The sequence below is a fragment of the Drosophila arizonae genome, chromosome X (genome assembly GCF_054131065.1).
Source record: "Drosophila arizonae isolate 15081-1271.41 chromosome X, UAZ_ARI_1.0, whole genome shotgun sequence".
NCBI classification, from domain to species: Eukaryota; Metazoa; Arthropoda; class Insecta; order Diptera; family Drosophilidae; genus Drosophila; species Drosophila arizonae.
Window position 1 is genome coordinate 2,594,852 of NC_142927.1, and position 18,020 is coordinate 2,612,871.

The 18,020-nt window shown below is 41.6% G+C and overlaps 2 protein-coding genes across 7 annotated transcripts in view; both read left to right on the top strand.

The window, feature by feature from the left end:
* The first annotated feature begins 571 nt into the window (after positions 1-571).
* Positions 572-14,226, top strand: Pits (Protein interacting with Ttk69 and Sin3A). Of its 2 annotated transcripts, none has more exons than XM_018014652.2 (5): positions 572-663; positions 967-2,558; positions 10,507-10,596; positions 10,669-11,321; positions 11,426-14,226. In XM_018014652.2, the coding sequence occupies exons 2-5, from the start codon at positions 1,640-1,642 to the stop codon at positions 11,564-11,566; spliced, it is 1,803 nt and encodes a 600-aa protein (XP_017870141.1). In that variant the 5' UTR covers positions 572-663; positions 967-1,639; the 3' UTR covers positions 11,567-14,226. The 2 variants fall into 2 exon arrangements, with proteins under 2 accessions (XP_017870141.1, XP_089331442.1); XM_089475316.1 differs by having other exon boundaries at positions 578-663; positions 890-2,558.
* A 507-nt stretch (positions 14,227-14,733) lies between these two features.
* hwt (SH2 domain-containing adapter heavyweight) overlaps positions 14,734-18,020 on the top strand; it is a 78,538-nt gene continuing 75,251 nt past the window's right edge. Inside the window, exons 1-2 of one of the 5 annotated variants that reach the window (XM_089475312.1) lie at positions 14,734-14,970; positions 16,461-17,350. In XM_089475312.1, coding sequence (XP_089331438.1) covers positions 16,896-17,350 — 455 coding nt within the window. In that variant the 5' untranslated portion in view covers positions 14,734-14,970; positions 16,461-16,895. The other 4 variants (XM_089475310.1, XM_089475314.1, XM_089475311.1 and 1 more) reach the window with 4 other exon arrangements.

Below are 18,020 nucleotides of genomic sequence, written 5' to 3' on the forward strand. Positions count from 1 at the left end.
GAGAGTGTGTATCTGCCAAAAGGCGCACGCATACATATGAGAGCGAGAGCGTGCGCGCATGAACTCAAAAATGTGTACAATAGTAAACGGCAAGAAGCCCAATTGCCAATTGGCATCACTGAAATAAGCTAGTATGTACAATGAATCGGAATTTGACAGATCTGAGTGTTTCAATTTTTTTACACCGTAACATTTGTATTATTTATACTACTTCATATCCTTTACTTGAATTATATTATTGTAAATTATTTAAATAATTCTACATTTGTACTACACAATATATAATAATCATATATAGAATGCAAATAACTTATATCTCATTTTTAAATTTTAAATGTTATAGCCTAGTAATATCAATATACAATATCCAATTGTCCATTTCCATAGATACATATGTACATACATATATGTACGGATGTAGAAACATCCCTGTTACATTGGCTATCTGCATGTGCACATTTACCACTGGGTCGTCAGTGCTGCTGACTATTTGACGTGCCTGCTTTTTTTCCTTTTCTTCTTTTTGTTTGGTTTTGCTTTTACGCTACTTTGCTTTGCGCACCGCTCATTTTCATCATTCTGTAGCCGAACGTTGCCGCGTCAAGTTACGCTTACGCTAAACATTCTTCGGTGTTGTTGGCCACACATATTGAGCGTCGCTCGGTACGTGTCTTTGCTCTGTGCTCTGTGTGTGCGTGTCTCTGTGTATGTCCGTCTCTGTTCATGTGTGTATTTTGTGCAGGCGACAAAGACGTAGAAAAAAACTGAAGCGTACGTGTATGTATAATACGTGCATACATACATGTGCAGCTGCGTGTTTATGTGTGCGTGCGCCGCAGCGCAATAGAAAAAATATTTAAAAACAATCAAACTACTTTTTTTTTGACAGTGTACGGAAAAAAACAAAGTTTAGAAAAATAAATAAATTTTTTTTTTGTATTTTTTGCTGGCCATGTGTGTGTGCAGCAGCGAAAATCAATAACAAAGCGCAAGACGCTAACAGCAGCAGATTAAAAGAAAAAGAAAAAAAATTGAAAAACAAGTTTTTGCAGACGGACATGGCTATAGCGTGTCAGCTAGTCGTGCTGAACAAGAATATATATTCTCTGTGCTTCAAACAAATTTATAAGAAGTAATTTACATATGTGTATGTGTGTAGATGCATGTGTATAAAATGCCGGAGCGCAATGATAAAAACGACAACAATTCGCCGGTACAACAAAAGCAACAACAACAAAAACAACAAGAGCAGCAGCAAGCGGCGCCATTGTTAAACAATTATCGATATTTGTTATCGACAAGCAATTAATCAAGCGCTTGACAGAAAACCAATTCTCGTTCTTTCTACTCCGTGTGTGCGTGTGTGCGTTTGTCTCGTGTGTGCGTTTTTTTTTTGTTCTTGTGCATTTGTGCGCGCAGCGACGCTGACGCCAAAAAGTGGGTCGAGTTGCGCGCGTAAATTTGGGTCGCAGCAGCCGCAGTCACCGTCGCTGTCGACGCCGTCGTCGTCGTTGCAGTGCATTCCATTCGACTTCCAGTTGAACTACTAGAAATCTACACAGCACATATACAAACACACCCACCCCCACCCCCTCACAAGAGCAACAACTGCAACTACAGCAATCCCAACCCCAACGAGATGTCGCTGCAAACGAAGAGGCAGCACTGCTACCTCTGCGATCTGCCCCGCATGCCCTGGGCCATGATCAATGACTTCTCGGAGGCCGTGTGCCGCGGCTGCGTCAACTACGAGGGCGCCGACCGCATCGAGGTGGTGCTGGACGCGGCCAGGCAGATGAAGCGGCTGCATCCGAGCAGCAAGCGCGCCCACGAGAACGGCGAAGTCGTCGTCCTGCAGCAGCAGCAGAGTCTGCAGCAGCAGCAGCTGAGTGGCGGGCCACAGCATCGTGGCGCTCCGAGCACATCGACAGGTGGGGGGCCAGGGCCGTTGTCGCTGTCACATCATCATGCCGTGGCGGCCGCTTATCAGATGCCGCGCATCGGTCCGCCGCCGCCGCCGCCACAGCAGCAGCAGCAACAGAGCAGCGGCGTGATGGACTTTCCAGTTAAGTTGGAGTCGGCGCCGGATGTGCGACCGGTGCGCATCTCCCATATGACGCCCCACCATATGCCGCCCACAGCCGGCCAGCGTGCCGGACCTGGACCCGGTCCCGTTACACAGCAGCAACAGCCGCCCGTTGGCAGCGGCGTCAGCGCCTCAGCTCTGCTGCCCGCCCTCTCCGTCAACTTGAAGCGTCCGCCCTCCGAGGACGTGGACATTGAATCACAGCAGCAGCAATCGCACGGGCCACCGCACGTTGGCGTCGGCGTCGGCGTCAGCGTTGCCGATCTCGCTGCCGGCAGCAGCAGCGTCGGCGTCGGCCCCTCCAGCGTCAAGCGCAGCGCCCTCGATGATCCCAACGGCGTGCGGCCGCCCTTGACACGGGGCGAATCGCTGCCCGCGGTCAGCTACGTGCCCGAGCGGCAGCTCAACTTGCGCGACAAGCAGCAGCCGGTGCGGGCGCCCAGCTTCGATGCGTCGACCTTCAAGGCAGCCGGTGAGTTATGCAACAACGACTGACTAGTCGAATACCCTGTAGAATAGGAGAAACTGAAACTAAAACTAGGCAGACAAGTCTCTACTCTAGCAGAGTAGATGTGTGTAGTGTGGTTAAGCAACTACTAAGTAATACCCTGTAAAAATTCATAACATGAAAATCTGTGTCAAATTGTTAATTTATGTATCATAGTACATTCCGGCACTCTTAGTAGCTGTTAAAGTTGTTAGCTGACTAATAGGCAGCCAATGCGTAATACCCTATAAAACCAACTTCATGCCTTGGTATTTTATTGGCACTTTATTTTGAGTACCTACTCCAATCGACAACTGTAAAACATGAAGTTAGTAAGCAGTGACTGTGCGATACCCTGTAAAAAGTGTGAGAAATTTGTTGGCCATTTCATGCATGCCTTGGTATTTAAAGTATCTTGAACACGTTAGCAAGCAGCGACTGCGCCATACCCTGTTAGTTGGTGCCAAAAAAAAAAAAAAAAAAGTACCGCAAGTATTTGTTCATGGCAAATTCGGAGAATAGCTGTAAATGGCATGCTGTGTTAACAGTGGAACAAAGGCAGCTTTATTCAAATAAAATTCTCCATTATCTATAAACACATTTATTTATATACATATACATATATGTATACTACATACATACATATTTTATGAAACATATGTCTTCAGCTCTGATTTCAAATTTTTCAATTTTAACATCTTTCAAAATGTTTCCAATGAACATCGAGAAACATGCAAAAGCTTCGATTCCGTGTGTATGCACACATACACACGTACACATATGTGTATACATGTGTGTGTGTGTGTGTACCGTTGGAAGATAAGCTCCGCTGCGAACTGGCACACAAAATCCCAAGCCGAGTGAGCGAGCGTGATTGTCGCTTATCAGAACGAAAGCGAGACAGAGAGAAAGAGAGAGAGGGATGATAGATAGACAGACAGACTAGGCGCAAGGGTGAGTGCAACAGAGAGAGAGAGAGAGAGAGAGAGAGAGTGGGGGCACAGGAAGAGATAGCAGATAGGAAGAAATAAGTTTTGCTTATCAGTCGAGCAGCAGCGCGACTATTGGCTGATAACTGGCAGCGCAGCGTCGTCAACAGTAGATTAGATAACGGAACCGTCGTCTATATATGCATATATATATATATAAATAAATATATGTATGTATGTATACATAAATATGTGTACTATGTACATACAGCCTGTTATCAGCATGCCGCCACCGCAGCCGTCGCCGCCGCAGCTTATCGGCCAGAGGCGCAGTCGCTGAGCTAATTCTGCTTCTGCTGGTGCAGTTGCAGTTGGTGGGTTGCCTTGACGCAGCTTTTTTTTTTTTTTTTTTGGAACGCATGAGCTCTTCCAGGCGCTGGGCCACAACAAATAATGCGTATGTGTGTGTGTGTGTAAAGCACACATATGTATGTTGATTTGCTAAGCTTGGAAGGCATCAAGTGCATGGTCAAATGGAAGGGGGAGAGGGAAAGAGATAGAAACATAAATAGACACGGGCAAAGCTAAGCAAATTGCATTTGTTTAACTAATTTTGGTAGTTTGGACCCACCAAAATGTCACGTACACAGTCAAGCACACAGGCACCCACACAGACAGAGTTGCACGCATTTTGCAATACAACAAGGAGGACGGCGACGACGCAACCCTCATTGACAGCAGCGGCACCTTTTGGTGCTGCCAACCCTTGCCATAAAAAGGCATTTGCTGCTCGTCATGCGCAAAGCCAAAAAGCTAAAATACATAACAGGCATTCACAGAAATACATATGTATGTATGTATGTACGATACATATACATACATTCATACATACATATATGTATATGTATGTATGTATACATACAACTCGTATTCGGCTACACGTAACCCGAAAGGACGGTACGCGACCCGAAAAAATGTAATAAAAACAGACGTGCAAAAAGTCAACATCGCTGCTGCTGATGCTACTGGATTGTGAGTTAAGCTGAGCTGTGTAACTGTGTCTCTCTCTCTTGCGTGCCAAAGCTCTGTCGTTGCTATTACTGCTGTAACTGTGCCTCTCTCGCTCTCTCGCTGTTACTGCTGCCTGGGCTAAACGGGTTTTTCGATTTACTGCTCGGTTCTCAAAGTTTGTATATTGTTGTTTTTTCTTTCATTCTTTTGTTTTTTGTTTTTCTCATTCTTTTGTGTTCGTGCGTGCGTGTGTGTGTGTGCGCGCGCAAAACGTCATTAAACTTGTTTTGGTTTTTATTTCTCCTTTGCTGTTTTACGCTATGCGATAACAAGTTGCACACACACTTACACAGATACGCGCGCATACGCAGAACAGCAAACAGTGTAGATAAAATTTGTAGTTAGTATACGGAACGGCGGACTGCAACAGCAACGTTTATCGTACACACACACACTACTTACAATCTATATCTATGTATATGTATATTCATGTACATATGTGTATACATGCCCGAATACTCACCAAATAGAAATGAAAACCAAAATAATGAGAATTTTTCGCGCATGCCGATGCCGTCATCTGCCGCTATACAGTGGGCCCAAGCGTATTTTCATTAATGATCATTTAAGTTTAGTAAAATATTTACTGCTGAGTTGGAGAAAAAAAAAATGTAATTGATAGTTTAATTATTACTTACGTTGTACAGCATTTCGATGGCATTTGTTTTATAATAGTGTTTTGTAAAACGTATTGCAGATCTTATTGACAATCGCATTGACACACTGTGCGTGTTTCTCTGTATACATACATACATCCACACATACGTATGTATGCTTCTTGTTGATTTTAGGTCTTTTTCGTTTTACTTTGCTGCGACCATTTACTGCCTATTGCTTGTATTTACGTTACGTTTGTGCTTTGTATATTATATGTATGCATGTACTAGTGTTTCATTACCAAACTCTGTATGTGTATATGTATCTGTGTGTATACTAAAAATACAACATTGTGGGATACATACAAAATAAGGCTGCACAATATTGATACATACATATATATATATAGACAGATAGATAGATAGATAGATAGATATGTATAAATATAAATATGTATGTATGTATATGTATTCATCAACAGCATCAGCTTTTATAGCCCAGCACATAATGCATACATGCACTGCATACATACACAAATATTTAGGCACACACATAGAACGTGCGAGTTGCTTGCTCCCAGCCGCCCACTTCTCTCACTCTCTCGCTCGCTCTTTCTTTTTTCCTTCCTTCTTCGCGCTTTGTTGTATTCATTCAGCTCTCTTGCAATTGCAGCTTGCATTGAGAGCGCAGACATTTGCGACCATTCCAATGTGTGCATTAGTCACAAATATTTCATTGTGCACACGCTTCTCTCTCTCCCCCTCGCTCTGTGTCTGTCTCGCACTGCCCTATGTAATAATTAGGCACGCTCTCTGTCAATCAGAAGCATCTCATCATCAGCATGCAGTGCAGCACCTTTACCGTTAACACGTGAACAGCAGCATGCAGAGAGAGATATTGCGATGAGAGCACTTGCACTTGTGTGTGTGTGCATGAACCTAGGCAACATCGCAGTCGACGTCGCCACCGCTAGCTCTGCCTGCTGATTAGCTGCATCAGTGCACAGTGTGACCAACCACTACAAGCGCACGTAATACGTGTGAATGAAAGCGACACTGTTCTTGGGTGCATAAATCAAGGAAAAAAGAAAAGAAAAGCAGATTTAATAAAATTTTATATTGGTTAGTCGCAAGCACATGCCCCAATGGATGATAAGCGAGACAATAAAATAGGGTATCATGCCGCGTTGACATATCTTATCTAACGTTCTATCAGCGAGCAGTGCTTATCAGTCGAACAGTGGTGCAGATAAGCAGGTACAGTGGATGTGAAAGTAACTATGTGAAAGCATATTCATTATATATGCAGGAACAGAGATACGATTAAATACAATCAATAAAGCAGAGTTAGCGCTTTGATAATGTAGATTAAACATTGCATTATCAATGATTTATCGATTCCATGGTTCAGACATGGGTATTTGACGTGAGTGCGGGATGAGTGTGGCTCATAGTGTGAGTGTTTATTAAATGTTATATAATTTTTATATATATACTAAATAATTTGTCGCTTTCTCTTAACATAACTAGAAGCAAATCAAAATGTAGCAAATTTCATTGTAAATTTGAGATTTTCAAGCGTTTTCGTTGTAATTCCCAAGCACTTACTGAGCAGATAAGACGATCATGAGTAAAGCACTTATGAGAGCTCCCTTGCGATAAGTGCTATGCCTTTCATGCTATTTATATAAGTTACAATTAAATTAGTTTATTTTGTGTATATATTCTACACATATATAGAACGTGGCTCCACTTTCGTTTGCTTTTGGGTTGGTTGGGTTTTATGCACACAGCTGTTTTTGGGCTCTTATCTTATCGCTAGGTAATTGCCTGCTCCTCATTGAGGCCACTATCTTATCTTATCCATGGCCAACTTTGACTGATAGCGTGTGGTTTATGTACACATATATAATCATTTATATACATATATATATAGATAGATAGGGCTAGTATTTGTTTTGTAGATAGAGGCAGATCACACGACTTAAGTGCTGCTCTATTCTAGGCATATCATTTGTTTATTTTTGATTACTGCTTTCCTCTTCTTTCTGTTCACTGATATGGAAGGAAGGCTTATTATCAACGGAAATCAATGGAGAGATTTGTAGGCTTTTGTACATATATTGAAATAATCTGCTAAAAATACAAAAAGAAAATATAATAATTCTCTAAATACGCACTAATGTTTCATTTTCAATAACAATAGCTGAATAATTTTGCAAATTCTTCAAGATCTAAACATATAGGCTATAAACCATACATAAACTATACATAAACATACATATGAATATACATATGTGTTGGGGTGTGGCCCCATTCATTCATCTAATACAGGCAAATAGTTTTTTCTGTGTTTAAAAATTAACAAATGATTCATGTTTGCGCTGTAGTGTGCAAATATGATGCCAAAAGCAGCAGAAAATAGAAATGAAATGAAATGTAAAAGAATTGTAGCTAAAAATAGATTGGCCCGAAGAACTGAATGTCTACTGCATTCACACTGAAGCAAATTGATTGTTTCCAAGTGAAACTGAAAAGATATTTATTTTAAATTGTATGTAATGCAAATATATGTATATATTTATACATACAAAATAATTAACTGAAATAGTTAAAATATCTATTTTGTAAATATTTTAATTACATACACACAAATGGTTTTCTGCTCACAGTGCACATGGCGCTCAGTGCGGCTCTCTCGCGCGCTCTTTTTGAATGGAGGCGGCAGCGATGCTCTGCACGCATTGCATACATGCCGATGATGCTGCTATACTTTGTTGTCATTGTTGTTGCTGCTGCTGTTGTCATTGTTTATTGTTTTTCTTCTTCTTGCTTATTATTATTATTTTTACACATTTTCGTGCAGAATATAAACAAATGCTATAAATAATCACATTTCATTATTGGTGAGGCCACACACACACACAGCACGCACGACGCTGATGTCGGCGTCGACGTCGACGTCGATACCGACGGAGACGGCAACGCCAACGCACCAAATAGCGATTGTCTGTGCGCGTTTTTTGACTCGCCAATTTAGCAACGTGGCGCAGGAACAGGCAAAAGCAACAACAATAATAACACAGCAACAGTTTCCAATAAATAAACATAACAGCACTCCCGGGGCAGACGGTAGCACTTGGTATGCAGCCCACTGTGCGGCCGCTGACAGCGTCGTCGACATTTGAGCAATGTGCGCGGCCCCGCTAGGCATACAAATTAAAGCCCAGCTCAATTCCAGCGTGCCTCTGGGTTTCTGTTGTTGCTGCTGCTGTTGTTGTATTTTTATTTTTTTGCTTCTTTTTTGTAGCTTTTCAATATCATCATCGGCAGCAAAAGTAAATTGTGGCTACGCGTGCGCGTGCGCTGAATATATTGAAGCTCATTAAAAGCAAAGGAAAAAGTAAAATAAAAGTAATAAAAAAAGTCATGTTAACAGCAACAGTTAACAGAGCAGCGGGACAGAGACGCGACCGCGGCCTGTTAAGTCTTGCGCATGTCGCACACACATACTTGCTCACATAACTACGCATATTTAATACATATATATATATGTAAATAATATATATAACTATGTACTTATATATAATACATATGTATATATATAAATTACGTTTGTGTGTATGTTAATTGGCGTGACCGCCGCTCGGCAAGTCACGCGGCGGCCGTGCCGGCTGCGTGACGAAAAAACCAAAGCAAACAGTCAAAACAAAACTACAAATATGCTTGCGCATGTGTATGCGTGAGTATATGTGTGTGTGTCGTCGTATCTGGTATACATACACAAAGTGTCTCAGCGTCTCGTCTCGCGTTGCATGCTTGCAGAAAACGAAAAGGAAGAAATAAAAAGTAAAGAAGACAACAAAATATATATAAAAAGCAAAAAAAATAAAAATAAAACCGGCCCAGCCAACTGCCAACTGCATTCTGCACGTTTGCTAGCTCGCTCGGTCGCTGTTGCTGCTCTGCATGCGTCGCTGCCTTGTGACGTATGCGCAGCAGCACCAAAAACTTGTTTCGTTTCAATTCGTGTCGTTTGCTTCGCTGCCTAGCGCTCTGGCACTTTGCCAACTGACGTCGCGTTTGCAAAAAACCAGCTGGTTGAAGATTCTATTGTTGTTGTCATCGTTGTTGTTATTGTGGTGTTCGTGCGCTGCGCTGCGGCACAGTGGGGCCAGCAACCTGCACAGTGTGTTGTGCTGTGACGTCACGTTGCCGCTGTTGTCGCTGCTGGTGAATGAAAATGTTGTCGTTGTCGTCGTTGCTGTTGCTGTTGGCAACATACATACAAAGAAGCACATGCATGTGTTTGTCCGTATGTGTGTGAGTAAACTGTGAAACGTTCCGTGCCAAGTTCTAAAATTACAAATATTGCGCCAAAAAAGAAATGAAACGAATGAAGAGAAGAAAAAACATCTTGCAATGAAAATGATTTCATTTAGTAGTTTTCCTTTTTGATTCATTCGCAATTTAAAAACGAAAGCAGCCTTCATTAAGTAAATGTCGAGCATTTTTATGCATGTCATAGATATGTATGTATGTATGTATGTACATAGTATATATGGGCATGTATGCATAGCTGCATGCTTTGTGAATATGTATGCATGTGTATACAGACGTATGTAAGTAAATATGCACTTGGCTTTTAGTTTAAGATTTTAATGTACAGTAAACTGTCAATAAAACAAACAACTGTTTCATTAAAATGCTTGATAGTCAAATTTAATATTTAATGTATGTCGACTTATACAATGGTTGAGGGTACTCGACGTTGAGGTACTCTATGGTAATGCAGTTGGAAAGTACACATACACACATACATATGTTTGTATACATATTTTTTGTTTATATAGTAGAGATAATTAACTAACTACTATCTGGCTGCCCTGTAAATTTCATTAACAAATTTCATATATGTAGTTGTCTATGGAGCGCAGTCGCTGCTTAAACTACGCAGTAAACAGAGCGCGCTTAGATTTGTATGTATGTATGCATGTATGTATATGTGCGTGTGTGAATAGCATTTAGGGCATATCCTAGTCGAACAGAGCTTTATCCATTTAAAATTTTTTTTTTTTTTTTTTTTTTTTTTTAAATTTACGCCATATTGACTAGGAGACAAAGACAGGAGATCTCTCTGACTTTCTCTTTCCCTTCTATGTCAATTAAGCTCTCTTCCATGTTAACCGTTAAGCTGTAAAGCTTTCTTTCATTTGCCTAGCGCTCTCTAAAAATTGAGTCTCCCTTTTATCAACGGACGAGTCTTTACATATAAGCCTCTCTCTTACTCTTGTTTGCGTATTCTAATTCCCTTTCCATTCGTTCTTCCATTTGCAGAACACTTGTCTCCAGCCAGCCGTCGCAATGGATCGAGCCCGCCATCGGGGCCGATGCCTCCGCGCAGTGTTCACTCGCCGAATAGCTCGGGTAAGTTTTAGCTAACTGTGAATATAAATAAAAATGAAACTAATTGCGTTTCTCTCTTGTTCTCTTGTGCAGGCTCTTCGTCGGGTCGCCGCTCGTCGGGCTCTCGCCATGTATCCAGCACAACGGTCACAAGCAGCGAAGTTGGCGGCTCGAATTCAGTGCAGGCGGCCGCCGTTGCTGCTGGCTTGGGCGCTGGCAGCGGCGCTGGCGGCGTCGCCGGCTCGCTAGGCGGACCGGGCGGCCCGAGCAACTCACAGCTGAGCAGTTGCAGCAGCGCTGGCGCCGGCGGTGGTGGCGGCTCTGCGTCTGGCAATGGCAACGCTGGACCCTCATCGCTGCCACCTAATCCGAACGCCGTTGCTGGCGATGGCAGCGGCGGCAGCGGCGGTGGCGCCATCGGACCGAGTGGCAGCAATGGCAGCGGCGCCGTCAACGCCGGGCCGGGCAGTAGTGGCAGTCAGGGTGCGCCCGGCATGAGCAGCAGCAGCAGCAGCAGCGGCGGCGGTAGCAGTGGCGGCAGCGCGGCTGGCATTAGCGGTGCGCCTGGCAGCAGCGCAGCGCCAAATTCAGCGGCTGCAGCAGCAGCGGCCGCAGCCCAGAATGCGACGCTGAAGTGCACGCTCTGTCAGGAGCGACTCGAGGATACGCACTTCGTCCAATGCCCATCGGTGAACATCCACAAGTTCTGCTTTCCCTGCAGTCGTGAGAGCATTAAGCGACAGAATGTGAGTAGAAAGTGAAAGATAGAGAGCGTGCTACCTCTGTTACGCCAAACTTTAAAAAATATGCTTACTAATGCCATCTCTTTTCATCCCATCATCGCTTACAGGGTCTGGGCAATGAGGTGTATTGCCCAAGTGGGGAACGATGTCCGCTGGCCAATTCCACCATACCGTGGGCCTTCATGCAGGGCGAAATCACCACAATATTAGGCGAGGAGGTGAAGGTTAAAAAGGAGCGAGAATCTTAATGTCCATTTTATTGCAAAAAGCTGCGCAGAGCTTTGGAGCACTTTTGAGCCAGCCAGTGAACAGCGAACAGGAAACAGAAAGAGAGTGAGAGAGAGAGGAAGTTTAATATTGTTCGGCGATCACCGGCTGCACACACACGCAACTCTCTTGACTCTGTCTCGCTCGCTCTCTAACAACAATGCATATGTCTGTCTGTCGCCGACGGCAGCCGAATGCCAATTTTTACATTGAGCGAGACAACAAAAGGAAGAAAACACAAATTTTTTTTTCTGCGGCGGTCGCGACGCCGGCGTCGCAGCTACAACGGGCGAGCGCGCTCTGTCCATGACGACCAACAACAACAACATTTTGTAGGCATAAGCAACAAACGAAACAAAAACAAAAACAAATGCAATTTGTTTGAAAAAGAAAAAAATATTTGTACTTTTAAAGCAAACGAAAAAAGTAAACAAAACACCAAAACAATTTGAAGAAGAGAGCGCAAATGCAAGATGGCAGACATTTTGTAGCGCAAGCAAAGGATTCTTTTTAGCCAAGTGAGAGAGAGAGAGAGAGTGAAAGAGAAGAAGAAGGTGCAGCAAAGAGTAAAATGAATTAATGCAAATGTAACAACAACAAATCACTAAATAACTGAAACAATGAAAGCAAAAACAATTCGATAGGCATTACGTAATATATACATATATAAACATAAATATATATGTAAACTTTTTTTTGATACACTTAAGTTAAGCTACTTTTTTGTTGTTAATTTCCTTTAATTAAAAGAAAATTAAGAGAAAAACAAATGTCTTTAAGCCTACATTAAGTTTTTTTTTTGTGCTAATTCAATAATTTATTTTTGTTCTCTTAACTACATTAAAATATATATGTCTTTATATATAGAAATGTATAACTAAAATATATATATTTTTACACTAATTTTAATTTAATTTAAAAAACAAAACACCAGTTTTATGCTAAAGCTTGTAAATATTCATACCACATAAACGGAATACAAATATATATATGTATTTCTACATATATATATTTGTATAAATAATAATAAATGGAAATATATTTGATGTTGAACAAGAAGAAGAAAAGATGCGAATGAAAATTGGTAAAAAATACATTAAAGAAATGTCATTGGCGTAATACGTAAAAAAACGAAAAAATACAATTTTTTGTGAATTTGTGTCGAATGGGCAAAGCGACAACTAACTAACGGTACTCACCATGCAACGTTGCCGAATTTCAGTGCGGCAACAGCGCATGGAATATGTAATTTTTATTTGTTTTTTATTTTTTATCTAGCAGAAATTGTAAAAAAAAGAAAACCGAGAAAACAATTTGCATTTTCGAGAAGATGAAGAAGAAATGTTAAAGAAGGCCACTGCTAACATTGGACCAACACTGTGTTGTAAAATGCCAACACAAGAAAGCGCGCATAAAGCAAATCTAAAGTTGCCACAAAACAACACCAAACAAAAACATTTTTCTAGAATGCAAAAAAAAGTTAAGATAAAAAAAAAAAAAAAATAAAATAAAATAAAACCAAACTAACTTAAAATAAAAAAAGTAAAAAGCAGACACAATGCTGAAAATAAAAATAAACAAAATTGAATATTAAAAAAATTTGAATTTGTACAAGAGTGTTGCCAGACAGTCAGACACTTTTGGGATTTGGTGCGCTGATGCCCGTTTTATAAATAAACCAACGTGAAATCAAAAATTCAAGGAAGAGTTGCAAATATATAAATATATATAAGCAAGAATTTATATGTATTAGTAGACATGCATAGATTAGCTGTAAACGAATTTGTTTGGCATTCGCTGTTTCACTTCCAAGCGTTCCAACTAACTCAATTGTGTCTGTGCCGTCTCAGTCTCTGATTCTGTTTCAGTTTCTCATTTTTGTTTTCAACACTTTTTGTGATAAGTAGAAAAAAAAAAAATAAATAAATAAATAACAAACGAAACTACAACTTGGTGGCAGCACTGGCACCGTGGTGCAAGTCTTAAGTATAATTGAAGATCTCAAATTTGTAAAATTACGCAATAGGCCAAAAAATAAATAATAAACATTTTGTAAACGTAAGTTAGAAAGAGCGGGAAGAGAGGAGAAAGAGAAGAGTTAGAGCGAGAAAGGTTGAGAGTGGACAGCATATAGCAGTAATATAACATTTCCTTTTTGATGTGTGTCTCGATGTGTGTGTAACGTAGTGATACAGTTATCAGATTATAAAGGCAATTTATCTAAGAACAACAAAAATGAAAGTGAAAAAAACGTAAAATAAAAACACAAAAAAAAAAAAGAAAAAACAAAACAGATAAATAAAGAAATCATATTAAGGCATTCCTTTTGTGTATGTTCGATGTCAACTAAATGTCTAAACTAAACAGATCAAGATCAATATATAACATATATATACATATATATAGAATGAATCGATAACCGATAACACGTATGGCTCGCATATACCAAGTATATCGAATGAAAAGTGTCACCTAAGGAAAAGCATGTGGATAGAGACGATACAGATACCGATACCGATAACGATTACGATAACGATAACGATTACGATCAAGCTGATACATATGTCAGCCAAACTGGCAAATACTATAAACAACAAGAAAAAGCAAACTTAAATATAAAAAAAAAATATATTAAAAACAATTTTCTGTGCTTTTGGAATGGGAATTAGAATGGGAAATTCTGTTACGAGCAAACCATTTTATTTGCAGATAATATGCGCGGGTCTAATTTCACTGCTCTCAAGGCTTGCCCCTTCTGTGGTGTTTTCATGCTGGCGCCATCTAGCGCGCTGCTGGCATAACTACTGTTTTCGCTGCCATGCAACAGAGGGCGCCAGTAAATGTCCAGCTAGTAAATGCCGCTGAAATGTCCCTAAAATATCCCTTTTAATGCTACTACAATGTTCGATATTTCCGCCACAGCCCAGCTATCGATAATAGCTAAAAACTAAGCCAAAGACTAACTTAACGCATAAAATAATCAACAGCAACAAAAATTTGGCTAATTATATCGTGGGTCTTATAGTTTTTTTGTTTTTTAATTAAAATGCCCGGCTTCGACAATGTTTACATTTTCCAAAGAGAACGTCACTGACAGCGAGAGTGCGAGCGTGAGAGTATAACAGTCGAGAGCAACGGAATGCGGTGCTGGCTCTGCCTCAGCCGCTGTCGCTGTCGCTGCCGCTGCTGCTGCTGCTGCCAGTGTTGAGCATCGCTCGCTGTGTCTGCTTTATTTGTGCGTGCGCGTTGCCAATAAACGGGCAGAGGCCTCTGCTCCTGGCCACAAAAAGCGCAGCGAATTTCGTTGTTTGTGATAACGAAGCGAAAGAAAAAACATAAATAAAAATAATGTAAATTGACAAACGTTTCCGTTTCCGGTGACTGTGTGCGTGTGTGCGTGCTCGCAAAAGCAGACAATGAAAAGTGTTAATAATAATTGAAAATAGATTTTCATCAACGTATCAATTGATGACTTTGCCAGTGCGCTCTCTCATCGGGAATTCCCTTGCAGCGTCAAGCACAAATTGTTTGTGTTATACACAGGACGTGGCTGGATACAACAACAACGACGGCAACGACGATGACAACGGCAACGGCAACGGCTTGCGCCCACGCACGGCAGCAAGAGAGAGAGCGAGAGTAAGAGTGCTAGAGAGCGCTCAGTTGGGCAGCTCCTGCTTGTGCAGGCACAGTGGTGTTAAGTCCTCAAAGCAACTACGATTTTGTTATTCAACGTGTATTGTTCTGACAATTGCTTTTCTCTTTCACACACTTCTTTGGCTTACAAGGTTGTAGCTCCTTAATGAAACTCTTGAAGTTGTCTTTGCCAATTTACTTATAGCATACTTTTTTGGGCATCGGATTTATTTGTTCGAAATTATAAGCAAATTGAATTTTAAATGCTCTGACTAGCTTTAAATTTACTTTGTTATTTCTTTTTAGATTTTTCGTCAAACATTTCAATTGGCCAAAAATCAGCTACTTTTGGCTAATAGCTATCTCTAAAATAGGTTGAAATTCAACCGTATGCATAATACGGTTAATTAAGCTGTCCGTTCATTAATTTCAATATATTTTGCGAAGCCCTAGACCACTGTTCGCATAGAGAACTTTCAGCACAATCTAGAAACGTAAGCCGCAGCAACAACAACGAAAACAAGCAGGAGTAGCTTGGCGTCAATAAAAGCGGCGCTTTGGTTGCCAACGCCAACGTTAAACTCTCCTGCTTTACTGTTTGGCTGCGTGTGTGTGTGTGTTTTTGTCTCTGCTTTTGTACATGTGTGTGCGTGTGTGTTTGCGCTCTCCGCTCATTACTAACGCAAAATTACACAAAACGTAAAATGTGTGTCGTCGTCGTCGTCGCTGTCGCCATCGTCGCTGCCGCGCTGTCGTCGCCTTCATCGCCGTCTTCGCTGTGTTTCTCATCTTTACAGTTACAGTTCTCGCTGTTGCTTTTCACTGCTGCTGATTGCTGCTATTTAGATGTATTTTTTTCGAGTGAAGACTTAACAAGTTTTGCCATTTTGAAAAATAAAAAGAGAGAAAATAACAACAAATATACAGCTGTGCATGTGTATGCAAATAGTTTGTTTATGTGTGGGTGCGTGTGCGTGTGTTTGCGTGTGCCTCGCTCAATTGCTCTCTGCAATTCGTTTTCATTCACAAGTGCAATGCGAACATCAGCAGCGACAACAACAACAATGGCGCGAGTTAACAAAAGGAGTGAAGCGCGTGCTTAACCTAAAAGTGCATGACAAAAGTTTTCACACACACACACACACGCGCATTCAGAGCGCGCTGCTTGTGGGTGTGTGAGTGTGTGTGTTTGGTTAAACTCAATTCATGCTCTTTGTTTTCTGCTTCCGCTATCCACAGAGAACAACAACAACAACTAATACTATAAACCACAACAATGCATAGTTCCTGCTGAGTAGCTTTTTGTGTGTGCCTGTGTGCGCCTGTGTGTGTGTGTGTGTGTGTGTGTGTGCCACTGTGCCTGTGTGCGTGAGAGAGAGTGTGTGGGCTTATGCAGGCATGTTGCGGCTGCTGCTCAGCAAACAGCGCCAGAGCTGACAAGAAAAGAAAAAAATACAACAACAAACAAAACAAAACACTGCCACCTCGCAACAATACAACTATAACAACGATAGCAACAACAACAACAACTACTTCCACTACAGAAGAGTCGCCAAATTCATCCCCTACTCCTTTGTAGCTAGTAAAAATTGCTTAGGAATTAGAAGAAGCAACTAAAAATAGATAACAAAAGAAAAGTATAAAGAAAGAACAACATCAGCAAGAAATCCCGTTATGGAACGCATGTGGCGCAAAGTGAATCACAGCCTGCGCAACAGCAAATCACAAACGCCGTCGCAGGCAGCACAGTCGGCCAACGCGGCTGCTGGCGCCGCTACCGGCGCTGCCGGCGCAGCTGCCGGCATTATAACGCCACATTCGAGTGACACCATCAGCTCTGCGGGCGGCTTTGGTGATGCGCAGCTCGTGGTCGCTGTTCAAGGTCTGCCCGGCGTTGGCGTCGGCGTGGGCAGCGCTGCCGGCGGCAGCAATGCGACCGGACGCCGTTTGGCCAGCAGCGGCCAGCCGCCATCGAACTGTCACAAATCGCTTAGCCAGCACGTTTTGCAAACGCGCACCGCCTCATCGGAGCGCCGGCGTCGACGTCGACGCAAGAGCCGACCGCGACGCAGCGGCGGCATGGCCAGTGTTACCAGCTGCGTGGGCGATGCTGGCGGTGATAACATGTCGTAAGTAAAGCTCAATTGAACAGCACTACTCCAAGCGAACCATTCTGATTATTTTACGATCTATGTAGGATTATGTGCTGGAGTATTTAATACTATTTGCCATAGCCTTTAGTTGGTCAAGCAATCAATCAAGTGATCAGTCAATGTATCGCTTAGACACTGAAGTGAATTGTCACTCCCACCTAAACCACTCAATCAAACATTCATAGAGTTGGTACATCAATCAATCTAAATAGTTATCAATCAGATAGACAAGCAATCGCTTAATTAGCTTGGCAAGTGCTCAATCAGTCAATCAACCCATCAAACAGGAACTCAGGCAGACAATCTTTACCTGAATTTGCCAGTGGATTATAGAGATTGGAAATAGTGTAATAGGAAGAGGGGAAGCTGGGGCAGTGTGGTCAAACTATTTTCAGTGTAATAATAGAGAGAGGGATTAACGCTATCAGATGTTTTGTAGGACTATCTAACTTGATCTTGCGGGATATCTAATCCATCGAAAATGCGTTTTCTTGAGTGCAATTCAGTAATTAGAGACTCTAAGGGATATAAGAGAGAGTCTAACTAGAGGCATAAAAAAACTTTGGCTAGTAAATACTTTTTCTATAGTACCTTAAAGCTTTTTTAATACTTTATCTACTATATATATTATAGATTTCCTAGCTTC